The 24,687-nt window shown below is 40.1% G+C and overlaps 2 protein-coding genes and 1 pseudogene across 2 annotated transcripts; all 3 read left to right on the top strand.

Moving 5' to 3' along the window:
- Positions 1–5: 5 nt before the first annotated feature.
- On the top strand, positions 6–5,475 carry LOC140554616 (alcohol dehydrogenase 1-like). The gene is made up of 9 exons (XM_072677780.1): positions 6–207; positions 970–1,071; positions 1,308–1,449; positions 2,440–2,527; positions 2,980–3,199; positions 3,845–4,105; positions 4,201–4,333; positions 4,432–4,570; positions 4,661–5,475. The coding sequence occupies exons 1-9, from the start codon at positions 190–192 to the stop codon at positions 4,689–4,691; spliced, it is 1,134 nt and encodes a 377-aa protein (XP_072533881.1). The 5' UTR covers positions 6–189; the 3' UTR covers positions 4,692–5,475.
- A 695-nt stretch (positions 5,476–6,170) lies between these two features.
- LOC140554614 (alcohol dehydrogenase 1-like) lies at positions 6,171–14,313 on the top strand (annotated as a pseudogene).
- Positions 14,314–17,740: 3,427 nt separating this feature from the next.
- On the top strand, positions 17,741–23,743 carry LOC140554061 (alcohol dehydrogenase 1-like). The gene is made up of 9 exons (XM_072676871.1): positions 17,741–17,799; positions 18,652–18,753; positions 18,902–19,043; positions 19,243–19,330; positions 20,737–20,956; positions 21,975–22,235; positions 22,325–22,457; positions 23,092–23,230; positions 23,549–23,743. The coding sequence occupies exons 1-9, from the start codon at positions 17,782–17,784 to the stop codon at positions 23,577–23,579; spliced, it is 1,134 nt and encodes a 377-aa protein (XP_072532972.1). The 5' UTR covers positions 17,741–17,781; the 3' UTR covers positions 23,580–23,743.
- The last annotated feature ends 944 nt before the right edge of the window (positions 23,744–24,687 follow it).

The following is a 24,687-nucleotide window of genomic DNA, read 5'->3' as shown; positions in this document are numbered from 1 at the left end:
ATGAATATGCAACTATAAAAAAAATGCAGTCATGGTCGTATTGAAAAAAAAAAGTTTGTTTATCACTTTCCAGCCCCTCCCTAATGAAGTAAGAGTATTTGTTTCCTTATTGAGACTTTTGAGATATTTGAGTATAAAAATGAGCGCCAATATTTTCCTCTCTCACTTTCCAAGTGATAGCACTAAGGGATGGCTACTGCAGGAAAGGTATGTATCTTTTCATTTGCCCCTCATTCTGTATCCTATATACTTCATTACTCTAAACTTGTGGCTCTTCCTTAGTATTTGCGACTTTAGAAGTTTAGAGTTCAACACACATAAGTTTATGTGGATTGTGTATGAATAGACTGCTGTATTGTCACTTTGCAGTAAAAGTGCAACTGACAGGAATCAACTTGCAGATTGATCTTGCAAATTGTGCACAGATATGCTGTCATCTAATTTATCTACTAGACTGAAAAAATGTCTTAATAATGTTTCTGGAACAGTATGTTACTGACTGTATGTTGAATTTACTCACTTTCTCAAAAACATGATAACTTTATGGGCTCTTAGTTTGAATGTACAGCTGTAAGGAAATATCTTAATACTTCATTTAGAACAACTATGCAATGTGGAGATTGTTTAAACCCCATTTGAAAAACACCATTGACAGAAATGGCTTTTAGAATAATCATCTATTGAAAAGTTACTTAGGGAGTGTGCACCTGCAGTCTTGCTTGAATTAAAGCCAATTATAGCCCAAGCACCTGGATCCCTACGCAAGAAATGTGGAATCTTTACAGTAACTGATTTAGCGTTAACTGAGGTTATGAAATCACTTTTATGCTCCACACTAAAGACCTTGCAAAATAAATAAATAAATAAACGGTTGGAAAAGCTCCATGTGCAACCAGAGATCAAACTCTGTAAGCAGAACACAACCTCTGTTCACGGGTAAAGTCACAGGTATGGCGATGTGTGTTTCAGGTGATTAAATGCCGCGCTGCTGTGGCCTGGGAGCCCAATGCACCACTGGTGATAGAAGAGATTGAAGTGGCTCCACCTCAAGAGAATGAAATACGAATCAAGGTTAATAATTCCTGTGGGAATTCTTTGCTTTTCGGATGTAAAAACTGCAAATGAATAAAGCAGAAAACAAATTTCAGCAGTACTCGTTTCTCTTGCTCAACTAACTTGGCAATGATGCCCAAAAGTGCAGTTCAAAGATCGAAGTATCAACAATAAATCTACTAATGTCTTCTACAATCTACAATCTTTAAAAAAAAGTCTTTAATCTGTCATACCCAATCTGCCCTGTTCTGCAGGTGATAGCTACAGGTGTTTGTCACACAGACCTGTACCACCTGTTTGAGGGAAAGCCGAATGTGGGGTTCCCTACTGTCCTGGGTCATGAAGGAGCTGGTGTGGTGGAGAGTGTTGGACCTGGAGTAACTGAATTTAAACCAGGTCAGAACTGCCAGCAAATGCAATTACAGAAACCTACTATCTTTTAGTCCTTTGTTAAGATCTGATTCCCTAATTAATTACGATAATCGTAGGAATTCTCTTATGAAAAACAGCACAGACCAGCAGAGCCGTCACCAGCAAAACTAGCATATATGTTGTGATATGATATGTATGCAGATCAACCAGCACAACTAGCTGAATAACCAGATAAAACAGCAGCAGACCACCATAAGATATTATTTGATCATTTTTTAGCTCTTATCTGGCAAAATTAAACAGAACAATTAATGGTACGTTTGTTAGCTAAACAACTACCATTGTGAACAAACAGAACAAAAGTGCAAGGAGCTGTTAGTTTGAAAAAAGTTTGAGTTTGACTTCCTTGGTCCACATTTGTCTAATATAAGAGGAGATTGGGTCAGAGAGGCACTCCTCTGCTGTTCAGAGAACTCTGGAATATTTAGGGCTGGACTTCAGATGGCTTTTCTTTGTGGTAGGAAGCCAAGTCCCCCCTCGGATGTGTGGAGGCAGGAATGATAGATGACAGGTTTAAAGGAGAGGCGATGGGGTGATGAGGGGTTGTGCAGACCTGCCTTAAACATTTCTGTTTAAGTCCACCATTGGTCTACATTGGTCTACCATTGCCACCATTGGTCTACATGTACCTGCATATACGTCAACCATTGTTCAAACTGCTTAAGCCCTGCCTTCACAGTCAGTATTGATCTAAATGTAAATAAACAAAAATCAGTTTGACTTTATCTGACAATTTTGTTCATGAATATTTTTACATTGCCAAAAACATGAAAAATTGTTTTTGCTATTTTATACTTAAGTTATAATAAAAGGAGATGATTTGACAATATAGGCTAAAAGGACTATTTATTAGTTTTGGCAAATAAGTAAATGTTTATGTATTAATGTTCACTAACACAGTTCCATGCTTTTAAAGATATTTAAGTATCAGCCTTTAACTGTGTGTGTTTTCAGGTGATAAGGTCATCCCCATCTGTACTTCTCAGTGTGGAGAGTGCAGGTTCTGCAAGAGCCCTAAGACAAACCTGTGTGAAAAAAGCTGGTGAGATATGTGCATAAATACATGAACAGTACAAACAGCTAAGAAGGGACTGAGGTAGAAGTATCCTTTACAGATCAAGGCCCGAAGTTGTAAAGGGAACATGTCACAATCAAAGTGCTTTTGTTGTCAAAGAGAAATGACAAATGTCAGAAGGTTCGTTCCCACCTGCTTCTTATTGAAATCTGTGGATATAGCAATGGATTGAAGGATAATTATCATTGTTCTATATCAAGTTAAAAGCACACTGTCACTGAACTGTTAAAAATAAAGAACTACATACGCCACCCCCCCCCCCCCCCCCCCCCATGTCAAAATTATCTTTGATAACTTCGTCGGGAACTCGTTTTTACAGTAGAGCATAATCTGTGAGGATAATAATTTCAAACCAGTCTGAAATCAGGGCACTTTCCACATTTGGCCTCAAGAGATTGTAACTTCTGTTTCATTTAGAGGTCTAGCAAACCATGCCCTGCGATGTCAGGACCTTTCACTCGCTTCACGTGTCGTGGTCAGACAGTCTTGCAGTTTGTGGGCACCAGCACGTTCTCAGAGTACACTGTCATGAACTTGATGTCTGTGACAAAGATCCATGATGATGCCCGACTTGACCGTGTTTGCTTGTTAGCATGTGGCGTTTCCACTGGCTATGGAGCTGCCATCAACAGTGCCAAGGTATGTGCAATGCTGCAGGTGGATGCTTGAAGCCCAAAATGAGACATACTGGTGCTAAGTACTGCTACTAAGCAGATATAGCTGGAGATATGGCTGGAGAGCATCTGTGTGCAGTAGTTCCACTGGATTTCTACAGGGAGTGATTGTGTTCATGTAATTATCTGCTGTTTTCCAGAACTTGATCAAGTCGAGATTAATACATTAATTCACAATTAGCACTGCAGAAACTAGACTTGCTTAGTCTTCAAGAAACCACCCCTAAGACTTTTTTGTCTGACTTTGGACTTTGGCACACAACCATCAAAACTAGACCTTGGAGAAATGGAGCATTCACATGAACATCAATGTGTCTCATGCCATTATGATATTCCCTGATGGCAGTGGTCTCTATCTGCAGGATAGTGCATCCTGCTGCATTGCACACATTGTTTGGGAATTATATGTAGTTTAAGGTGTTGCCACAGCCTCCATATTCCTCATACCTCTGATTTAAAATCATATTCTTCAGACCTCTAAGTCCAATCCACAGCAGCTCCACCTCACAACTTATTGGACTATGATCTGCTGCTAATGTTCTGGTGCCCGATATCACAGGTCACAAGGAGTTGGAGCTGTTTTGGCAGCTTATTTTATATGTGCATACAGGTAGAGCCAGGATCAGTGTGTGCAGTATTCGGGATGGGCGCAGTGGGTCTTGCTGCAGTCATGGGCTGCAAGACTGCTGGAGCCTCCAGGATCATTGCTGTGGACATCAATGAGCAGAAGTTTGAAAAGGCCAAGGTCTTTGGTGCCACAGACTTTGTGAACCCTAAAGCCCACCAGAAGCCGATCAGCGAGGTTCTGATAGACATGACCAACGGAGGGGTGGATTACTCACTGGAGTGTGTGGGCCAAGTGGACACTATGGTGAGCTGTGTTATCGTTTTTTCTCCACAAAGCTGAAGAGTTGAACCTAACAAACACGGGTCATTTATAAATCTCTCTTATATGTCTCACTATAGAGAAGTGCACTGGAGTCATGTGTTAAAGGTTGGGGTGTGAGCGTGATTGTTGGCTATACAGATCTTTATGACTTCTCTGCTCGGCCAAGTCAGCTAATTATGGGAAGGACTTGGAAGGGGAGCCTGCTTGGAGGTAAACAGTCTGCTGCTTCCATTCGCAATGCATCAAAGCCGATTATGCTACTAAGAAGTGTACAGCTATTTGTGTATGCCTGTTCATGTGCATTCTAGGCTTTAAGGTTAAGGAGTCTGTCCCAAAGCTTGTCTTGGACTACATGGCTGGTCGTATAAAGCTGGATGAGTTTGTGACACACACTATGAATCTGGAGCAAATCAATGATGCCATTGAGCTCATGAGGACTGGGGGCTGGTGAGTGCTTCATTTTCTTGTACTGCTTTAAACTGCTTTAGGCTTTAAATTGTGTAGCTATGAAAGTAACAAATGTTTCCCGTTTTACAGCATTCGACCAATCATCAATGTGTCTAAATGAGAAGTCGGCAGCAAGACAACAACCACAACTAGGTCTGACCCAAACGATGACTGCTATGCTCGGCCTTCCGCTAGTGATTCTTTCAAATGTTAACAGTTCTAATTATGAATGTGTAAAGTCTTTAATGATTATGTGGGAAATTTCTGGATAAATGGCTCATGCATTCACTATGTAAGAGTGTCTGAATGTAGTAAGTAGTATATGTGGGTGACATGCGGTACATTGGGTGCAGTGTGAATGCTATGACCACAGTAATTCCGCGGCACAGACACCTGGTTTCACCCCACAACAGCAACACACCTCCTCGGTGGCAGAAGAGCTGTGCAGTACTGGAGTGCAGCTCTGACCTCTAGAGGTCTTTAAGGTAAATGTGTGTGTGCAGGTATCAGTTCTCACCAGTCTCAATAGTTTAAGTGGACATCAGTGAAAGAAATAAAATACAGCATGTGGGCCTTTTAAATTATTCTGTCACACTCCCAGGTTTGCCTCCTGACTCTAATGATGTGCAATTCTTCCGGTCTTCTGCAATGGTCACATGCCCTCGACCATACAATAATGAACCACGTTCCACGTTCAGCGTCACCTGAATACTAATGACCCTCACCTGTTTTTTTTTTGTTTTGTATGTAAACCTCGCTTTGTTATATTTTGCCATCATTTTTGTTAGCATACCGATCGATATTGCCTCTGTTGTTTGACTGACTGCCCTGCTGGTTTTGACCAAGTTTGGATTATATAGTGTACAGGTTTCTGTAGATTATCCTCTGTTCATTAAAGCCTCTTTTGTTTACATCCACAAGCGTCTGGTTCATTGAGCCTGCATTACAGAATACTTCACCTATTCGCAGACGACTGATTATAAGGAGCTGCTTTAGCTATTTGCAGTCAGGGACAAATGCTTGGACAACATCATCAGCTTTTTGACTCCTTGACTCAATCCATAGGAGCTCCTATTCTATAAATTTTCTGTGGGTGAGGGCTGTGCTTGCTTTCTATAAAAAAATGTTCTTATATCCATAATTAGCTACCTTAGCTAGCTACCTAACTTGAACCGGCTCTGCTTCAGCTACCTATACATACGGAATGCATGGCAACACAACTCTATTGGCATGGCACATCACTAGATATCGATATTTTTCCAAAACGTTTGGGGCAATTATTTTGCCAGCCCAGTCAGAGACCGTAAAGAGAAATGACAATGTTCATTTTACACTCAAGCCCCCCCCCCCCCCCCCCCACTGTTTAGAAACAACTCAGCCAGTTTGCATTGCTTTGCAAAGAGTTATCCAATAGTAATCGATAGGGTGTTATAAATGACTCAGAGCATAAGGGATTAATTATTATAAGTATGCAACTATTTTTAAAAATGTCAAGGTCGTATATAAAAAAAGAGTTTGTTTATCACTTTCCAGCCCCTCCCCAATGAAGTAAGAGTATTTGCTTCCTTATTGAGACTTTGACATTTGAGTATAAAAATGAGCACCATTATTTTCCTCTCTCACTTTCCAAGTGATTGCACTAAAGAATGGCTACTGCAGGAAAGGTATGTATCTTTTCATTTGCCCCTCATTCTGTATCCTATATACTTCATTACTCTAAACTTGTGGCTCTTCCTTAGTATTTATTAGTTTAGAGGTTTAGAGTTCAACACACATAAGTTTATTTGGATTGTGTATGAATAGACTGCTGTATTGTCACTTTGCAGTAAAAGTGCAACTGACAGGAATCAACTTGCAGATTTATGCACAGATATGCTGTCATCTAATTTATCTACTAGACTGAACAAATGTCTTGATAATGTTCCTGGAACAGTATGTTACAACCTATAACTTGGGTAAGACTTGATAAGACTATGGGTTCTTAATTTGAATGTACAGTAATATGTGCAGTAAAATATCTTACTACTTCATTCAGAGCCATTATGTAATGTGGAGATTGTTTAAACCCCATTAAAAAAAAACATTGATAGAAATGGCTGTTTAAAAAATGATCTATTGAAAAGTTACTTAAGGAGTGTGCACCTGCAGTCTTGCTGTTTTATGAATTAAACATGATATGCTTTATACACTGACTGCTAAAGTTAAGCCACCTTTTAGCCCAAGCACCTGCATCCCTACACAAGAAATGTGGAATCTTTACTGTAACTGATTTAGTATTAACTGAGGTTATGAAATCACTTTTATGCTCCACACTAAAGACAAACTTTACTTACCTTGCAAAAAATAAACTGTTGGAAAAGCTCCATGTGCAGCCAGAGATCAAACTCTGTAAGCAGAACACAACCTCTGTTCACGGGTAAAGTCACAGGTATGGCGATGTGTGTTTCAGGTGATTAAATGCCGCGCTGCTGTGGCCTGGGAGCCCAATGCACCACTGGTGATAGAAGAGATTGAAGTGGCTCCACCTCAAGAGAATGAAATACGAATCAAGGTCAGACATTCCCTGTGGGAATTCTTTGCTGTTCGGATGTGAAAACAGCAAAAATGAATAAAGCAGAAAACAAACTTCAGCAGTACTCGTTTCTCTTGCTCAACTAACTTGGCAATGATGCCCAAAAGTGCAGTTCAACGATCGAAGTATCAACAATAAATCTACAAATGTCTTCTACAATCTACAATCTTTAAAAAAAGTCTTTAATCTGTCATACTCAATCTACCCTGTTCTGCAGGTGATAGCTACAGGTGTTTGTCATACAGACCTGTACCACCTGTTTGAGGGAAAGCCGAATGTGGGGTTCCCTACTGTCCTGGGTCATGAAGGAGCTGGTGTGGTGGAGAGTGTTGGACCTGGAGTAACTGAATTTAAACCAGGTCAGAACTGCCAGCAATGCAATTACATAAACCTACTATCTTTTAGTCCTTTGTTAAGATCTGATTACCTAATTAACTACGATAAGCATAGGAATTCTCTTATGAAAAACATCAAAACTAGCATATATGTTGTGATATGAATACTGGTATGCAGATCAACCAGCACAACTAGCTGAATAACCAGATAAAACAGCAGCAGACCACCATAAGATATTATTTATTTATTTCTTCAGCTCTTATCTGGCAAAATTAAACAAAACAATGAATGGTGTATCTGTTAGCTAGACAACTACCATTGTGGTGAATCAAAACAGAACAAAAGTGCAAGGAGCTGAAAGTTTGAAAACGTTTGACTTCTTTCCTTCACATTTTTCTAATATAAGAGGAGATTGGGTCAGAGAGGCACTCCTCTGCTGTTCTTTGGTACAGAGCTAAATTAAAGGTTGCAAGGTGTCCAGATCCTGGTGCAGCAAAGCATCCCCAAACTATCACACTACCACCACCATGCTTCACAGTTGGTATGAAGTTCTTACTTTAAAAAGCAGTGTTAGATATTTGCAAGATAGGGCCTGTGCCAGCCAAAAAGGTTCTTCCGCTAATTCGGATCATGTGAGAACTCAAGAATATTTGGGCCTTTTAGATTATAGATGGCTTTGCCCCCGTCTGATGTGTGGAGGGGTGATAGAGGGTTGTGCAAACCTGTCTTAAACATGTGGAAAGGTATAGATGGAATTTGTAGGATGTTAGATTAGGGAGGTGTGGCTTTAGGCATCTTCAGAAAATTCAGAAAAGCCACAAAATCCTGACCTAAACTAAGCAGATCAGATATCCTCTTTTTCCTGGACAGGTCCTCTTTTTAGGATGTGAAAAATGAGTCCTGCCAGGAATTCTAAATTGTGTCAAATATCTGGGATTTTGCATGAATTCAGCATCAACGTTTATTTTTACAGCCACCACACTTTATGTGTGCAGATTTTTACAGACTTTACTCAGGGACTTTACAGGTCTGTTTAAGTTCTGCCCTCTCACTGCCACTGTTGGTCTACATGTACCTGCATCTACATCAACCATTGGTCAAACTGCTTATGTACCACTTTCTTTACATCACTATTGATATAAATGTAAATAAACACAAATCAGTTCAACTTTATCTGACATTTTCATTTTATGAATTTGTTAATATTTTTACATTGGTTTTTGAGAGATACTCAAGTTGTAATGAAAGGAGATGATTTGGCAATATAGGCTAAAGGGCTATTTATTAGTTTTGGCAAATAAGTAAATGTTTATGTATTAATGTTCACTAACACAGGTTCATGCTGTTTATAATATATTTAACTATCAGTCTTTAACTGTGTGTGTGTTTTTCAGGTGATAAGGTCATCCCCCTCTGTGCTTCTCAGTGTGGAGAGTGCAGGTTCTGCAAGAGCCCTAAGGCAAACCTTTGTGAAAAAAGCTGGTAAAATATGTGCATAAATACATGAACAGTACAAACAGCTAAGGTGGGACTGAGGTAAAGTATCCTTTACAGATCAAGGCCCGAAGTTGTAAAGGGAACATGTCACATTGAAAGTGCTTTAGTTGAGACATGACACATGTCAGATGCAAGGTTCGTTCCCACCTGCTTCTTAGTGAAATGTGTGGTTATAGCAAAGGATTAAAGGATAAATGCACAGACAACCATTAACAGCGGCTGCACCATCGTATACTTCTGTCTTCTTCTCAGCCATCTTGAAAGGTGGAAGGCCACCTTAACCCGGGAACTCCGATATAAAAATTATCTCAGATTTTCCCACTAGAAATCACAAGAGATTGTAACTTCTGTTCGATTTACAGGTCTAGCAAACTTAGACCCTTCACGTGTCGTGGTCAGACAGTCTTGCAGTTTGTGGGCACCAGCACATTCTCAGAGTACACCGTCATGAACTTGATGTCTGTGACAAAGATCCATGATGATGCCCGACTTGATCGTGTTTGCTTGTTAGCATGTGGCGTTTCCACTGGCTATGGAGCCGCCATCAACAGTGCCCAGGTATGTGCAATGTTGCAGGTGGATGCATGAAGCCTAAAGTGAGACATACTGGTGCTAAGTACTGCTACTAAGCAGATATACTAAATGCCAGGAGAACTTCTGTGTGCAGTAGTTTCACTGGATTTCTAGAGGGAGAGATTGTGTTCATGTTATTATGTGCTGTTTTCACAAAACTTGACCAAGTCGAGATTAATACAGTAATTCACAATTAGCACTGCAGAAACTAGACTTGCGCAGTGTTTAAGAAACCACCCCTAAATATCTGACTTTTTAAGTCCATTCAAGTCCATTTAAACCTTTAAAATTAACAATAGTTTAATTGGTTAGTAGCAATGTTTGGAATCTCCAGTAACCCATTAGTCAGTCCTGTCTTACACAAGAACTAAAGGTGGTGGAGCTCCTACAAGGTACACTTCAGGTCAATTGAGGCCCTGAATGTATCAATAACTTTTAGATTTTACTAATATTTAAATGGTCTGTGTAGCTACAGCTCAGTCTGAGTGCTCATGCTAAAATGTCTAAAAATGGCACGTAACCATCAAAACTAGACCCTGGAGAAAGGGAGCATTCCCATGGACATAAATGTGACTCATGCCATGATGGTATTCCCTGATGGCAGTGGTCTTTTTTCTGCAGACAGGAGTTTGAGTTGTTGCCACAGCCTCCATATTCCCCAGAGCTCTAATCTTAAATCATATTCCCCAGACCTCTAACAGATGTTTTGGAACAAGTCTAATCTGCAGCAGCTCCACCTCACAACTTATAGGACTTAAATGATCTGCTGCTAATGTTCTGGTGCCTGATATCTCAGGTCACAAGGACTTGGAGCTTTTAAGGCAGCACCAACAGCATACTGGGCAGGTGTTCCTAATGTTTAGGCTCAGGAGTGTATTTTTTTCCACCTCTGTCCACATTCTGATTGATACATGACAAGACCCTGATGCATTCCTACCACACTATTATATGTGCATACAGGTAGAGCCAGGTTCAGTATGTGCAGTGTTCGGGATGGGGGCAGTGGGTCTTGCTGCAGTCATGGGCTGCAAGACTGCTGGAGCCTCCAGGATCATTGCTGTGGACATCAATGAGCAGAAGTTTGAAAAGGCCAAGATCTTTGGTGCCACTGACTTTGTGAACCCTAAAGCCGATCAGCGAGGTTCTGATAGACATGACTAACGGAGGGGTGGATTACTCACTGGAGTGTGTGGGCCAAGTGGACACTATGGTGAGCTGTGTTATCGTTTTTTTCTCCACAAAGCTGAAGAGTTGAACCTAACAAACACGGATCATTTTTAAATCTCTCTTATATGTCTCACTATAGAGAAGTGCACTGGAGTCGTGCGTTAAAGGTTGGGGTGTGAGCGTGATTGTTGGCTATACAGATCTTTATGACTTCTCTGCTCGGCCAAGTCAGCTAATTATGGGAAGAACGTGGAAGGGAAGCCTGCTTGGAGGTAAACAGTCTGCTGCTTCCATTCGCAATGCATCAAAGCTGATTATGCTACTAAGAAGTGTACAGCTATTTGTGTATGCCTGTTCATGTGCATTCTAGGCTTTAAGGTTAAGGAGTCTGTCCCAAAGCTTGTCCTGGACTACATGGCTGGTCGTATAAAGCTGGATGAGTTTGTGACACACACTATGAATCTGGAGCAAATCAATGATGCCATTGAGCTCATGAGGACTGGGGGCTGGTGAGTGCTTCGTTTTCTTGTACTGCTTTAAACTGCTTTAGCCTTTAAATTGTGTAGCTATGAAAGTAACTGTTAAGTGTTTCCTGTTTTACAGCATTCGACCAATCGTCAATGTGTCTAAATGAGAAGTCGGCAGTAAGACAACGACCACAGGTCTGACCCAAATGAGGATTCCTCCCTCTTCAGTTCTAATCATGAATGTGTAAAATCTTTAATGATAGATAATGTAAAGCCTGGAAATAAAGTTGCAGTTTTAAGAACTAATCCTGTTATGAATGCTACCTGAACAAATTGCTTATTCAGAGGTGTAAATTTGATCTAGATTTCCGTAGAGAAATACCGGCAACCAACTAGGACTTTATGGAGCAGATAAACATGAACCTATTGGCACCGTGTCTAATGCCAGCCATGGGCTAGAGGGGTATAAAGCTGTACGCCATTAGCTGCAGAGCAGTGGAAGAATGAAGAATTACCATTGTTTTCAGTTTGGAAATATCTCAGGATGAGATGGCATAAAAACAGCATAAGCACATGACCAATCCATGAACAGCAGAATTAATACAATACACTGCAGTAATAAGTGGATAGACCTACTGCTAGCTTTAATATAACTTCATCACGACACAACACTCCAAAATGCCTGTGATGAGGTTGAACATAACGATTTGAAGAATCAGAGCATAATTCCTAATGACAAATCTTGACCGGCTTCATCTAGGTTGACCATATTGTCCAGAACCTCGATTTTCCTGTCCTCCTTTCAAAGAAGCAGGAAATTTAACATCTTTATTTAATGTTCACATCCTCCTGCACTGTTAAAAGTATAAGATCTTTGAGGAACTTTAGGGGGTTATTCAGTTTGAAACTGTGGAGGAAGCTCTTAAGGTACTCTGAGGAACCTTCAAGAAAAAGATGTTTAGAAGAAAAGGGTTCCTTAAAGGTTCCTCAAAGCACCTTAAGAGCTTCCTCCACAGTTTCAAGCATAACCTCCCAAAGCTCCTCTAGGTTTTTATACTTTTAACAGTGCAAGGGGATGTTACAGTGATGACCACAAAATCTAAAATATATGAGTGACCTGTGTTGTGTCTCATTTAATAACTACATTTGGCAAAAAGAGTCAATTAAGGCATAATAAGTTATTTAGATCCTGAGAGTTTAGAACTGGACAGGTGTTCAATTGTTGTTGTTGTTTTAATTGTTTGCCATAGAGCTGGTGACTTATTTACACCTTAAAAAATAACAAAATATGCCATTTGTTCAGGTTCCCAAACATTTGCATACAACTGCACACAACGGGTCAGTACAAGATCAGATCAGATTCACTATGTAAGTGTGGGGTTGGAGAGGGTTAGCTGCCAATGCTAACAGCCAGACTCAGCAGGGTTACCCAAAAGAAAAAAAAAAGTTCTTAGCTTTGTCTGTGGAGAAAAAAAGAGATCAGCATCAGCGAAGCATGAGATAGACTGCTAAAATATCTCTGAGATATTTAGAAGACAGCTTTATAAGAAGTGAGGAGATCTTACACTGGTCTTATTTGTCTCTTACTCAGCTGAGACTGAATTGAGATCAGTCTGACCAAAAAGAGATGAAGTCACCCATGTGACATTATTCTGATCAAATTGAGAAAACCCCAGGGGTGTTCCTCAGGAGCTGAGTTTCACAAACTGAAAAAAAAATACTTAAGTCTCACACTGGTCTCGAACAGGACTTAATCGTGTCTGAATTTTAGTTTGAAAATGAGCAGCTACACATTCATAACATGCTGATTTGCTTAAAGCTGCCAGCAATGTTGAACCTCTGGGAAGTTTTTTTGGTTGGACTTCTGGATTTGACTAAAATCATTAAGAAATTCTGGTAATAATTGCATTTTCCCATCTCCCCATGTAAATCGAATCCTATTATTAACATGCCTGCCTCTGTTTTGTGTTGCCATGTGCTACACTATGGTAGTGTTGATACTTGTAACACTGAAAATCAAAAATCACAGCTTCTGCTAGTTATGGAAATGTGTTGCTATATGAAGCTTTAGCTGATAAAACTCTGGACTAATTTAAAAAATAATAACAATTATCATCAACACTATCATAGTGTTAAAAACTACACAAGGGTATGTGGCTTCTGTAAGTTTGTAGTTAAAGATTAAAGTTGCCCCAGAAAAAAATGGTATTTACCTTGGCATTGTTGAACAAGGCTTATGATAACCAAGGCTAATGGTAATAAGTTAATGGCTAACAGAGTTCATCACACATAAGGAACCCAGGATGTTGACTACCACCCTGGGAGAAACAGAATACAGGGGCGTACAATGGAGCACCCAGTGTCTTGTTTAGTGACGCCGCCATGCTTTGCTTATTTCCTTTCTGTGCTAGGTATAACTCCAGATCAAAGAAGAGAGCTGGTTGCCACCATGGTCACCAGGACACAACAACAAGCCCTCTCTTCTGGTTTGCTTTCATTTGCTGGTTAGCTTCATCAGGAAGCTTTGAGGAGGTGAAGCACTCACTAATGCATTTCTACCACTCTGTTCTATTTGCATACAGGTAGGGCCAGGATCAGTGTACTCCATGTTCGGGCTTGGCACGGTGGGTCTTGCTGAAGAAGGGTGCAAGAATGCTTTTTGAGTCTTTGGTGCCACTGACTTTGAACCCTTGTATCACACCAGAAGCTGATTAATGAGGTTCTTATAGAAGGGACCAATGAAGGAGTGGATTACTCATAAGACTGAGTTCTGCATAAAAGGCACACAGGTCTGAATCTCTCTTCTATGTGTTACAATAGAGGAGTGCACTGAGTAGTGTGTTAAAGGCTGGGGTGTGACTTCTCTGCTTGGCCGGTTCAGCTAATTGCTGGAAAACCTTTACACACTGAACTCTCTTTTAAAGGCTCTGGTTTATCCCCTAAAAAGGGTTCAGATGGTATGTTCCACATTACCCAGAATGATTCATTATCATGTCTATTAAGACATGTTCAGTAAGCCAACCCTACCTCTAAACTGCCACCCACTGACCCACGATGCAGACATGGCTCCTGGGGAACACACAAAGGCAGCAGAACAGCTATTGTGAAATTAATAAAAGTGTTAAACATGATGTCTGATTCTTCTTTACTAGTGTGCCCTCCGTGAGGAAAATGATCAAGAATAAGACTCTGAACCACTTTGCAAAGAATCAAACTGTGACGGCTAGATGAATGGTCAGAATATCTCCAAAACATCATGCAGGAATATTTGTGGGATGTTCCAGGTATGCAGTGCTCAGTACCTAACAAAACTGGTTCAAGCAAGGACAACTGGTGAACCAGCAGCTGAGGGCCAATGAATTGATCCAAGAAAAAACCCACCTTACAGGACTGAAAGAATTCTGCTTAAATGCCTTCTTAAATGGCTCTGTTGTGGTGGCACAAGGTGCCTACTCAATATTAGGCAGATGGCATTAATGTTATGAATCTGACATTCATCCATGTAAAACAGCTACAACCTACTTCTCACAGAAATACATTTCAAAACTTGCAACCTTAAAGATTCCAAAACTGGGACCCAACAAGAAGGCTCTGGGGAGTTCAATTCTAATCAAATCAAGTCAGGTTCATTGTCACAACACATTAACAGAGGTGTAAAGGTCAGTTTTTAGGGTCAATTATATAGATCCTGTTACAATTATACACCCACTGCTGGACTGCTGGAGTTATTTGTGTTTCTAAAATAAAAAAATTAAATTAAATTGTAGTAACAAAATAGGTATTTTATCAAATTATTTATAATGTTTGATGCTAATAGGTGGCCACTGCATTCAACACTCCAATAGCATTTTACATGAACATAGATGGTCCTTCTTAGCTTTTTCTCTCTTCCTGACAACTGGAAGCTTGTTTAACAAGTAAGAAAGCCAATGTCCGTTTTATTGTACTATAAAATAGTACTTTTCTTTCTGGCTGAGCAATATCAGTATGCTTCCCTGCCCTTCTATGCATGCTTGTTTTATCTGTTACCTGGAAACTGATTTGAGGTCATGTAGCTCTGAAAAAATGTTTTGTGTAAAATGGTAAATATGTATCACACAACACATAAACCCCTGAACTGGGCTTTAAAGGTCACACTAAGTCACCAACTGTCACCTGGCCTTAATCAAGCGTTTACATGAGCTTCATGTTGAAGTCAAGAGGAACTACCCATGTTTGTTTTTATTAATTTAAGTTTTTATTAATTAATAATACATTTTCCATTCAAGTATAAATTTGCTCCTTCTCTTTCTAAGTGATAGCACTAAAGCATGGCCACTGTGGGAAAGGTCTTTCTAAACTCTAAACTCTAAAAACTCTATCTGTATTTAATCTGTTCTTCTGTTTAGAACTTAACACACAGTTCGTCTGTATCATGTTTTATTATAGTTCATTAAATTACAGGGTATCTGGGAGTCCAACTCACACAGTGCAGTGTTGTGACCTGGTCAATGACTGGCAGTTAGTGCGGTAATAAGCTACAGTCAATACGAGTGCATCACACAGGGTGAGGGAAAACCTGGGGAAGCTGTTGTACAACCTCAATAAGCATGATAAGTTTTCTGCTTGGCCTACGTGGTCTGCTGGGACTGCAAACATGGATAGTTCACTTTTTGCACAGCTGTTTCCTCAGTTCATGATATAAGTAAGAAATATCAGTTAATAGAAAGAGTGTCAGGCTATTGTATTGTATTGTTGCTATTATTATTAGCAGTAATAGTATTATTACTATTACTATTATTACCATTGTCATTCCCATTAACCATCATCATTACTTTCATTATTCTTACCACCACTACAGGGACAATATCAGTACACCTAAGCATAACAACAGTCTTTGTTTTGTTACCCTGACTTCAGTCATTTAGAAATAATTTTTTCTTCCTCCAGCTTTAAGGGAGTTTTTCCTTGCAAAACTGGACAGAAATGTTTGTGTTGTTGTTTTATTTATTTTTTGCCTTATTACCAGATTTCTGTAAAGCTGCTTTGTGACAATACCAATTGTAAAAAGTGCTAAATTAATAAGTTTGATAATTGTTTTTGTATTTTTATTTGCAGGAGAAGGTAGAGTTTTAAGAGACCTAAAAGAACTGCTTGTTGAATTGAAATCAACTGTAAAAGACAAGAGTTTGAAATGTCCATAGTATGGCAACTGTCTCAGAAAATATCACGGTTTCATGGTATCACAATGTACGATATTTCTCAATTCTTTCTGCTGTTGTTGTTGTTGTTGTTCTTCTTCTTCTTCTTCTTCTTAATATTATTATAATTATTATTATTATTACTAAAATGTCTCTGTTATGAACATAAATAAATAAGAAAGCTTTCTTATTTATTTATGTTCATATTCGAGACATTTTACATCTGAGATGGAGCTTTTCACATTTCATTTCCAGGTAATAATTTTTATTATGTATTCATCTGCTGATTATTTTCTCCATTAATCAATTTATTGTATTGATTTATTGTCGTAACATAGTAATAATATTTTTGGGATTCTCTGTTTTTAAGGCCAGTATATAGCAAATGTACACAGTATTATAACCATACACTTTCATACCCTGGTATACCTAACAACAGTATAGCACTGCAACCCTACTATGGAGTGATGGTGCACTGTTCTACTGTGCAGCAACACCTGAACAAATATGACCATGGATTTGGATTCTTCATGAAAGAATTAAAATTCAGTGTCAGTCATTTCCAAGGAACATCAAACAAGCCTGATGCATTTTGGACACAAGTCCTGTGGCCTGCTGAAGTTAAAAGGCAAAATGATTTTAGCCACAATGAGCAAAGCTATGCTTGAGAAGAAAAGGGCACAGACTTTTTTTGCAGAACTAGAGGCCTTTTGCAAGGAAGGGTGAGCAAAAATGTTTGCATGCCACTGGTACATTTTACCAGTCCATTTGCCAGTTCAGTTGATACCGCTACCTAGACACTGCGGCTTGAGGTTATACAACCCAAAAACATAGCTTTGTGTAAAATGGTCATTTTAATTAATATATCTCAAAAAGCTTGGCTATTGTGCAGATGTGGGTCTGCAGCTGTCACAGTGACAAATGGGAAAGAGAGAGTGTAGTTAAGCTGCATTTTAAAAAGACGGATGTTTTTGGAACCCACCCAGCAGCGTGGACAAATTTAATTAAACACTGCATTAAGAAGGAGGCATGATTCTAGGCAGAGCTACATCGAGTGTTTGTGTTTGTGGAAAATATACATAGCCCTGTGCAGGTTGTCATGACTCACTGATGAAAAGTTCACACCCCGGACACTGGGCTTCATGGGCTACTCCAAGCAAACTGCTTGACCTCAATCATTCACTCTTACATAAGATACACGATGAAGTAAAAAAAAAAAACACTGCATATATTTATAGTGTTTAAACAGGAGGCATTTGTTCATTTTCTTATGAGTCTGTCACTCTCAAGCTCCTCCCTAAAGAGAGAGAGAGAGAGAGAGAGAGAGAGAGAGAGAGAGAGAGAAAGCTTTGGCCTTCGAGTATATAAATGAGAGCCAAATTTGATCTCCTCTCCTTTTCCAGGTCACATTACTAAGACATGGCTACTGCAGGGAAGGTATGTGTTTTTAATGTTGTTGCTCATTTTGTATTCGAATGAATTTTAGTTTTAGTTAGCGTTAAAGCACTGACTTGAAAAACTAACTAAAAGTGCTGAAGACGTACCCTTGGGGGTTACCAATTCAGTGACAGTTTGGTATCTTTGTTTCTGAAAGTTAATGGTTCTAGGAAAATCTTCACTTACTTACAGAACCTTTGCAGAACTTTTACACTTAGTACCAGTAAGTTCTAAACTTTAAACCATACAATTATCAGAGGAGTGGTTTCCTTGAATAATCATATAAAAGGTTCTCTGTAGGGAACCAAATGTTCATGGTTCTTCTATGACATCTCACCAAAAAAAACCTTATTGGGTTCATTTGGCTCTATTAAGAATGCTTTATAACTGCAGTACGATTCTTATGATTTATACAGTGAATCTCTAAAGTAATCAACGTTTAACAGCTGAAGCACTGAGGTCATTCAGATAATATAAAGGAGCTGACAAATGATTGTTCATTTGTTTTCAAATACTTGACTTTGCACTTTCTGAGAATCTGATGTATGAATGCAATAGACAAAGGCTATTGAAGCCCACTTCTACTATGCCCACCTGTACCCCTACACGGAATTTGTCTCTTTTACAGTAATTGATTTAGCATTAACAGAAGTTACAAAATCACTCTTATTCTCCACACTACTAACAGACAAACATTGCATAACTTGCTAAAACTGTTGGCTGGAAAAGCTCCATGTGCAGCCAGAGATCAGTGCATCTGCACAATTCACACCCATTCTGCACTGTAAGCAGAGCACAACCTCTATTCACTTCTATTCACAAAGTCACAGGTTGGGTCAATGTGTGTTTTAGGTGATTAAATGCCGTGCTGCTGTCGCCTGGGAGCCCAATTCACCTCTGGTGATAGAAGAGATTGAAGTGGCTCCACCTCAGAAGAATGAAATACGTATCAAGGTCAAACTTTCTAGCATCCATTCTTTGCTGTGCAATGAACTAAGTAGTAGTGACTACCACTACTTGTCTCCTACAAGTACAAAGATCTAAATATCTATGTATTATTATTTGAATATCTTTATCATAGAAATATGTTCTCATGCTGTAGGTGATAGCTACAGGTCTGTGTCACTCAGACCTGTACCACCTGTTTGAGGGGAAGCACAAGGACGGATTCCCTGCTGTCCTGGGCCATGAGGGAGCTGGTGTGGTAGAGAGTGTTGGACCTGGAGTAACTGAGTTTAAACCAGGTCAGATAAGGCAGCACACGTACACTACTGCATTTATATTTATGGTATATTGTAGAGTAAAGTTACCCATTACACCATGCCAATCATTTACTGTACTCCCTTATTATTATTATTATTATTCCTGTCTCTTGCCTTAATGATTGCTTGGCTTCCTTATGGAGTATACAGCCATTGTGACAGCCTCTGTATGTTTTTGCAGGTGATAAGGTCATCCCCCTTTTTATCTCTCAGTGTAAGGAGTGCAGGTTCTGCAAGAGCCCCAAGACTAACCTGTGCGAGCAAAGCTGGTAAGAAATGTACTAGATGCATAAACGCTACATGGCAAGACAAGATGGATAGTGCAGACAGCTAATGTTGAGGTTATAAAGAGTGTTATAGGCCCAGTCATTTGAAAGTTGAAATATGGTTGGAGTTGGCGCTAACAAGTCATGGAAGCTTATGCAGCTGCAATACACATGAAGAAATGCTTTCTGAGTGTCATTATCGGAAGATCTTGGCCCTCAAAGAATGCCTCTCAGCCAATCCCACTGCAAGGTCGGCAGCACAGCATTACAGCTAAGCAAACTAATATGTACATATTAGCGAGATACATATTTGAAAGAAATGTTAGATTATATACAGCCTTCATACACTCCCTTATAGTTTTTGGAGGCTAGGGCAACACCCTTTTTCTTTATGTCATTCATTCAGTTCATGTGCAGCACATTACCCTGCTGAAAGAAACCACTGCTATCAGGGAATGATATATCCATGAAGAAATGTACCTGGTCCACAATAATGTTTAAGAATCAGATTCAAAACCTTGACTCTGGCCTACAAAGCCAAGAATAGACCAGCCCCCCCATACTTGATGGCAATGGTCAAAAGCTGAACCACACCAAGAGCCCTTCGAGCTTCAAGTACGGCTTGGTTCGACCAGCCATCCCTCAAAATACTCTTTTCTGTTCTGACACCAAAGTGGGATGGGCTTCCCCTGGGTGTCCGAATGGCAGAGTCGCTCGCTGTCTTCTAACAAAGACTGAAGACCCACCTCTTCAGAGAATACTTGGACGAATAGCAGAGTGGTCTCCTCACTGACTTATGTTTAGTAGTGTCTACACTTAGAGGTTCTTTGAATTTTTAGCCTATTCAAACTAGCTGAGGTTTTTCTGAGGTAAATAGCAAATCTATCACTTTCTTCTTACAGTGCACCCTAATGCCAATCTCTCAGGTATCTGTTGGATGTGTACCCGGTTATCCACATGATGTTCTTATCAGACTTGTGTTGCACCAGTTCCAATGAACTCCAAGGTTTAGTTCCAATGAACTTAGCATGGGCACCCTGACAGTCTGACTACTTTCAGATTTTATACAGCCTTTATACACTTACAGTTTATAAACATGTGTAAATTCAGGTGACACCAGTACTTAGTATAGTTACCAGTAAACTATAGGTTTAGATGTTATAGTGCACATCTAGGTATGCAGCTGTCACATGGCAGAGGGAAAAAAATGGGTTTTTAAATTGGCATATCAGAACGATTTAAGTTCCTGGAGTCAAGCCAGAGACTGGTTCGAAGCAAGCAGTGTGGAACGCATTCTGCAGTTAATCCCAACCAGCAAAACCTATTTGTTTAACGCTGAATAAAGTGAGTCAACAACATGTTGAGGTAATTACGCATCCTGTAAGCCATGGAATCCATTTGATTTACAGGTCTAGTGATCGATATGCTCAGATGTCAGCCACTGACACACGCTTCACATGCCGTGGTAAGCCAATTCTGCAGTTCATGGGCACCAGTACGTTCTCCGAGTATACCGTGATGAACCAGATTGCTGTGGCAAAGATCCATAATGATGCCCGACTTGAGCGAGTCTGCCTGCTTGGCTGCGGCATTTCCACTGGCTATGGAGCCGCCATCAACACAGCCAAGGTATGTGCAGTGCAAACACAGAGAAGCAAGTGGCACTTAAAATGCAAGTATGGAGACAGTGTTAAAAATGTTATCACATTAAAGGTGATGTGATGTCTAATGAGCCCTACCGGTCCTAAGATACATACAAAATAGTACAACTGTGGGCAATTCCAGAATAATTTATACAGCACATTACCCTGCTAAAAGAAACCACTGCCGCCACAATAATTAAGTTGGTGGCACATATCAAATTGACATCCACATGAATGCCAGGGTTTTCCAGCAGAACACTTTCCAGAGCAGAAACAGTGATAAGTCCAAAACGGGACTTATCAGACTTGTGTTGCTCCAATTAACTCAGTTCCAGTTGCTCCAGGTCCAGGTCCAGTTTCAATAACCCTGCTTGTCCATTGTAGGCACTTTCGCTGGTGCACAGGGGTTAGCATGGGCACCCTGACAGTCTGACATACACAGCAGAGAGCAATGTGTGCAATTTGTCTTATTAACGTTATTAAAACCTTTCTGTGATTTGTTTTGGTTTAGACCAGATAGGCTAGCCCATGTTTTCTTTGAGCATCAATGAGAGCCTTGGGAGCACAGACCCCTTTTGCTGGTTGTCCCTCCTTGGATTAGTCATTAGGTAATCACCACTGCTGACCGGGAGCTCTCCACAAGCTTTGCTGTTGCAGAGCTGCTGGCTATGACGACATGGCCCATATCAAAGTTGGTCAGGTCTTAATGCCTACTCATTTCTCTTGCAAACATGTAGCCTATGAGAACCGACTGTTCTCTTACCATCAGTAATGTACCTCTGTGATTATGAGATAATCACCATTATTTACTTTATCTGTGAGTGATCTTAATATTGTGCACCATAGCATAAGTAAAACTATTTCAATAATCAATAATGCTTAAAATGCAGGTTTCCATCCCCTAGCATGAACCTTACAGTGATCCTTAATAGGACTAAGCTTACCGTATGTCTTGGTAGAATCCATATATAGAAAGCATGTATTCCTACAACCCTGTTATACAGGTAGAGCCAGGATCAGTGTGTGCAGTGTTCGGGATGGGCGCAGTGGGTCTTGCTGCAGTCATGGGCTGCAAGAGCGCTGGAGCCTCCAGGATCATTGCTGTGGACATCAACGAGGAGAAGTTTGAAAAGGCCAAGGTCTTTGGTGCCACAGACTTTGTGAACCCTAAAGCCCACCAGAAGCCGATCAGCGAGGTTCTGATAGACATGACCAATGGAGGGGTGGATTACTCACTGGAGTGCGTGGGCAACGTAACTGTTATGGTAAGCTGTTTTTTATGGGCGGTTGTCTGTGTGAGTTCTGAGTTCTGCATAAATGTGGATCTGGATCTTTTCTATATGTGTCACTATAGCGGAGTGCGCTGGAGTCGTGTGTTAAGGGCTGGGGTGTGAGTGTACTTGTGGGCTGGACACATCTTCATGACTTCTCTGCTCGGCCAATTCAGCTAATAGCTGGAAAGACCTGGAAGGGAACCCTATTTGGAGGTAGGAAAACAACCTGAAATTTAATGTCCCACAATAAATGAAAGACAACTTACACTACAACATAGCACAGTGTACTGTATCAATAGTAGCATGTTACCTAGTGGCAAGTGGTGCCTTTCGGCTAAGCTTGTGACTAGAGCCCTTGGCCAGGACAGTTTAAAGTCCTGCTTCTGTTTCAAATAGTGTACTTTTAGATGCTATATGCACCAGTAAACTCCAGTAAACTGGAGAATGCACATAGTAACAGTGTAAGGTACAATTTCTGGTACTACTTATTTTGTCTGTTTTGTTATTAAATTGAGAAATTACGTCAGTATGCTTTACCAAGTAATTCTACAACACTGATCAACTACATGTTTAATTACAGAGAGCAGAAATAACTGACTGGTTTTACTACAGGACAGTTTGTAAAACCCTGTAGTAGTTGTAGAAGTCTTTGGTGGTGTGGAACTGGTACTTTTTGCAAAAAGATCTTTAGTATCAGAACACATTTTCTGACATTATAGATTATAAAAAATATAGTATCACAATGAAGAGTTTATCATCTATTGTATTGTATCTAATCAAATGTTATAAACTGTTTTAAATCGTTACACCCCTACCTCACACACATGCCTGTTCATATGCTTCTCAGGCTATAAGGGTAAGGATTCTGTCCCACAGCTTGTCCTGGACTACATGGCTGGTCGTATAAAGCTGGATGAGTTTGTGACACACACTATGAGTCTGGAGCAAGTCAACGACGCCATTCAGCTCATGAAGACTGGGGGCTGGTGAGTGCTTCATTCATTTTCTTGTACTTAAACTGCTTCAAGTTTTCATAAATGGCTGGAGTCAGAGCGCACCACTGGCCATGTCCCCTCATCACTCTTGAAGTGACGTTAGCTGGTGCGGAGTAGCAGGGGAATGGCGCATCGGTGACAGTTTGAAAAGAGGCGGTGACTGGCTTTGTACGTATCGGAGGAGACATGCATTAAGTCCCTAACCTCCTCGTATCAGGAGCATCGCTGGGTGTTTAAATAGGAGGGTTTAGGTGATTTAGGTGTAAATGTATGTGTCTACGAAAGTAACAAGTGTTTCCTATTTTACAGCATTCGAACCATCATCAATGTGTCTAAATGAGAAGTTAGCAGCAAGACATCAACCACAACTGGATCCAACCCAACTGATTAGTCTTTTGCTCAGTCTTCCGCTAGTTATTCTTTATATTTTAACAGTTCTAATTACATATGTGTAAAGTCTTTACCGATATGAAAGAAAATAAAGTCTGAACCCTCTCAAAAAAATTCTTTTAAGTATTTCCTAACAATTGACAGCACTCACTAATGTCTACAGGCTTCTGCACACCACTATAAACCTATAAACCCATTTGTTGCCAAAAAAGCTTATTATTTGACACTTTAGATTTTACGCAAGTATATGGCCAGCCTATTTGACAGAGGCTATTATGTAAAACATCAGAACAGCATGAGAGGATTAACAAAAATGGCTAACAGCAAAAACACTCCTGCTTATTTTTCTGCAACCTTCATAAGAATGGGAAACCTACTGAAGTGACCATAAACTGAACCCAGAACTAAAACACAACTCAAGGAAATACCAGACTCTTACTGCCAAGAAGTAAAAATGAGACATCTGTTTCTTCTCACTCAGTGCAGAGCTCTCTACGCCATGTGCTTTCCTTATGTAACACGACAGTTAGGAAATTGTGAAAGACATGTATTCGCCTTGCTGAGCGTACCCAACTGATAAGTTACAGCCAAATATTCAGACTGAAGTAATTTGCCTTGGCAAATGTTTCTGAACTCTGTTTGTTTCCTCAGTTTGCTGAAAAGTCGACCTGAGTCAATGAACTGTACCTCCTCAGTCATTTCTGCAGACGCCGCTGAACTGTTGCCATCTATTGTGTACCTAGATGGACGCCAAATGCTATATCTCCCTGAATAAACATGTCCCCATTTGCACTGTTGATGTAGCAAGTAAACTATTCGTGAAGAGGAGCCACATGGTCAAGTCAAAATGTAAGAATGAGTGCATGACCCATGGCACCACACCAGTCCACGGAGATGGGGACCATAGGTCAGTAGAGGGTGTTTTACAAATGCACCAGGCTGCAGCTCATTTTCATGTTATATTACCCATACTGTTTAGCACAGTACACGATCTACACCATGTGTATAATGTTAGCATTGTCTGTGCTTTAGTAAGTACATTAACTAGGCCAGTGGTT

This window comes from Salminus brasiliensis, chromosome 4, assembly GCF_030463535.1.
Source record: "Salminus brasiliensis chromosome 4, fSalBra1.hap2, whole genome shotgun sequence".
Taxonomy (NCBI): Eukaryota; Metazoa; Chordata; class Actinopteri; order Characiformes; family Bryconidae; genus Salminus; species Salminus brasiliensis.
The sequence above is the reverse complement of the archived record's forward strand: the minus strand, read 5'-3'. Positions and strand labels throughout refer to the sequence as shown.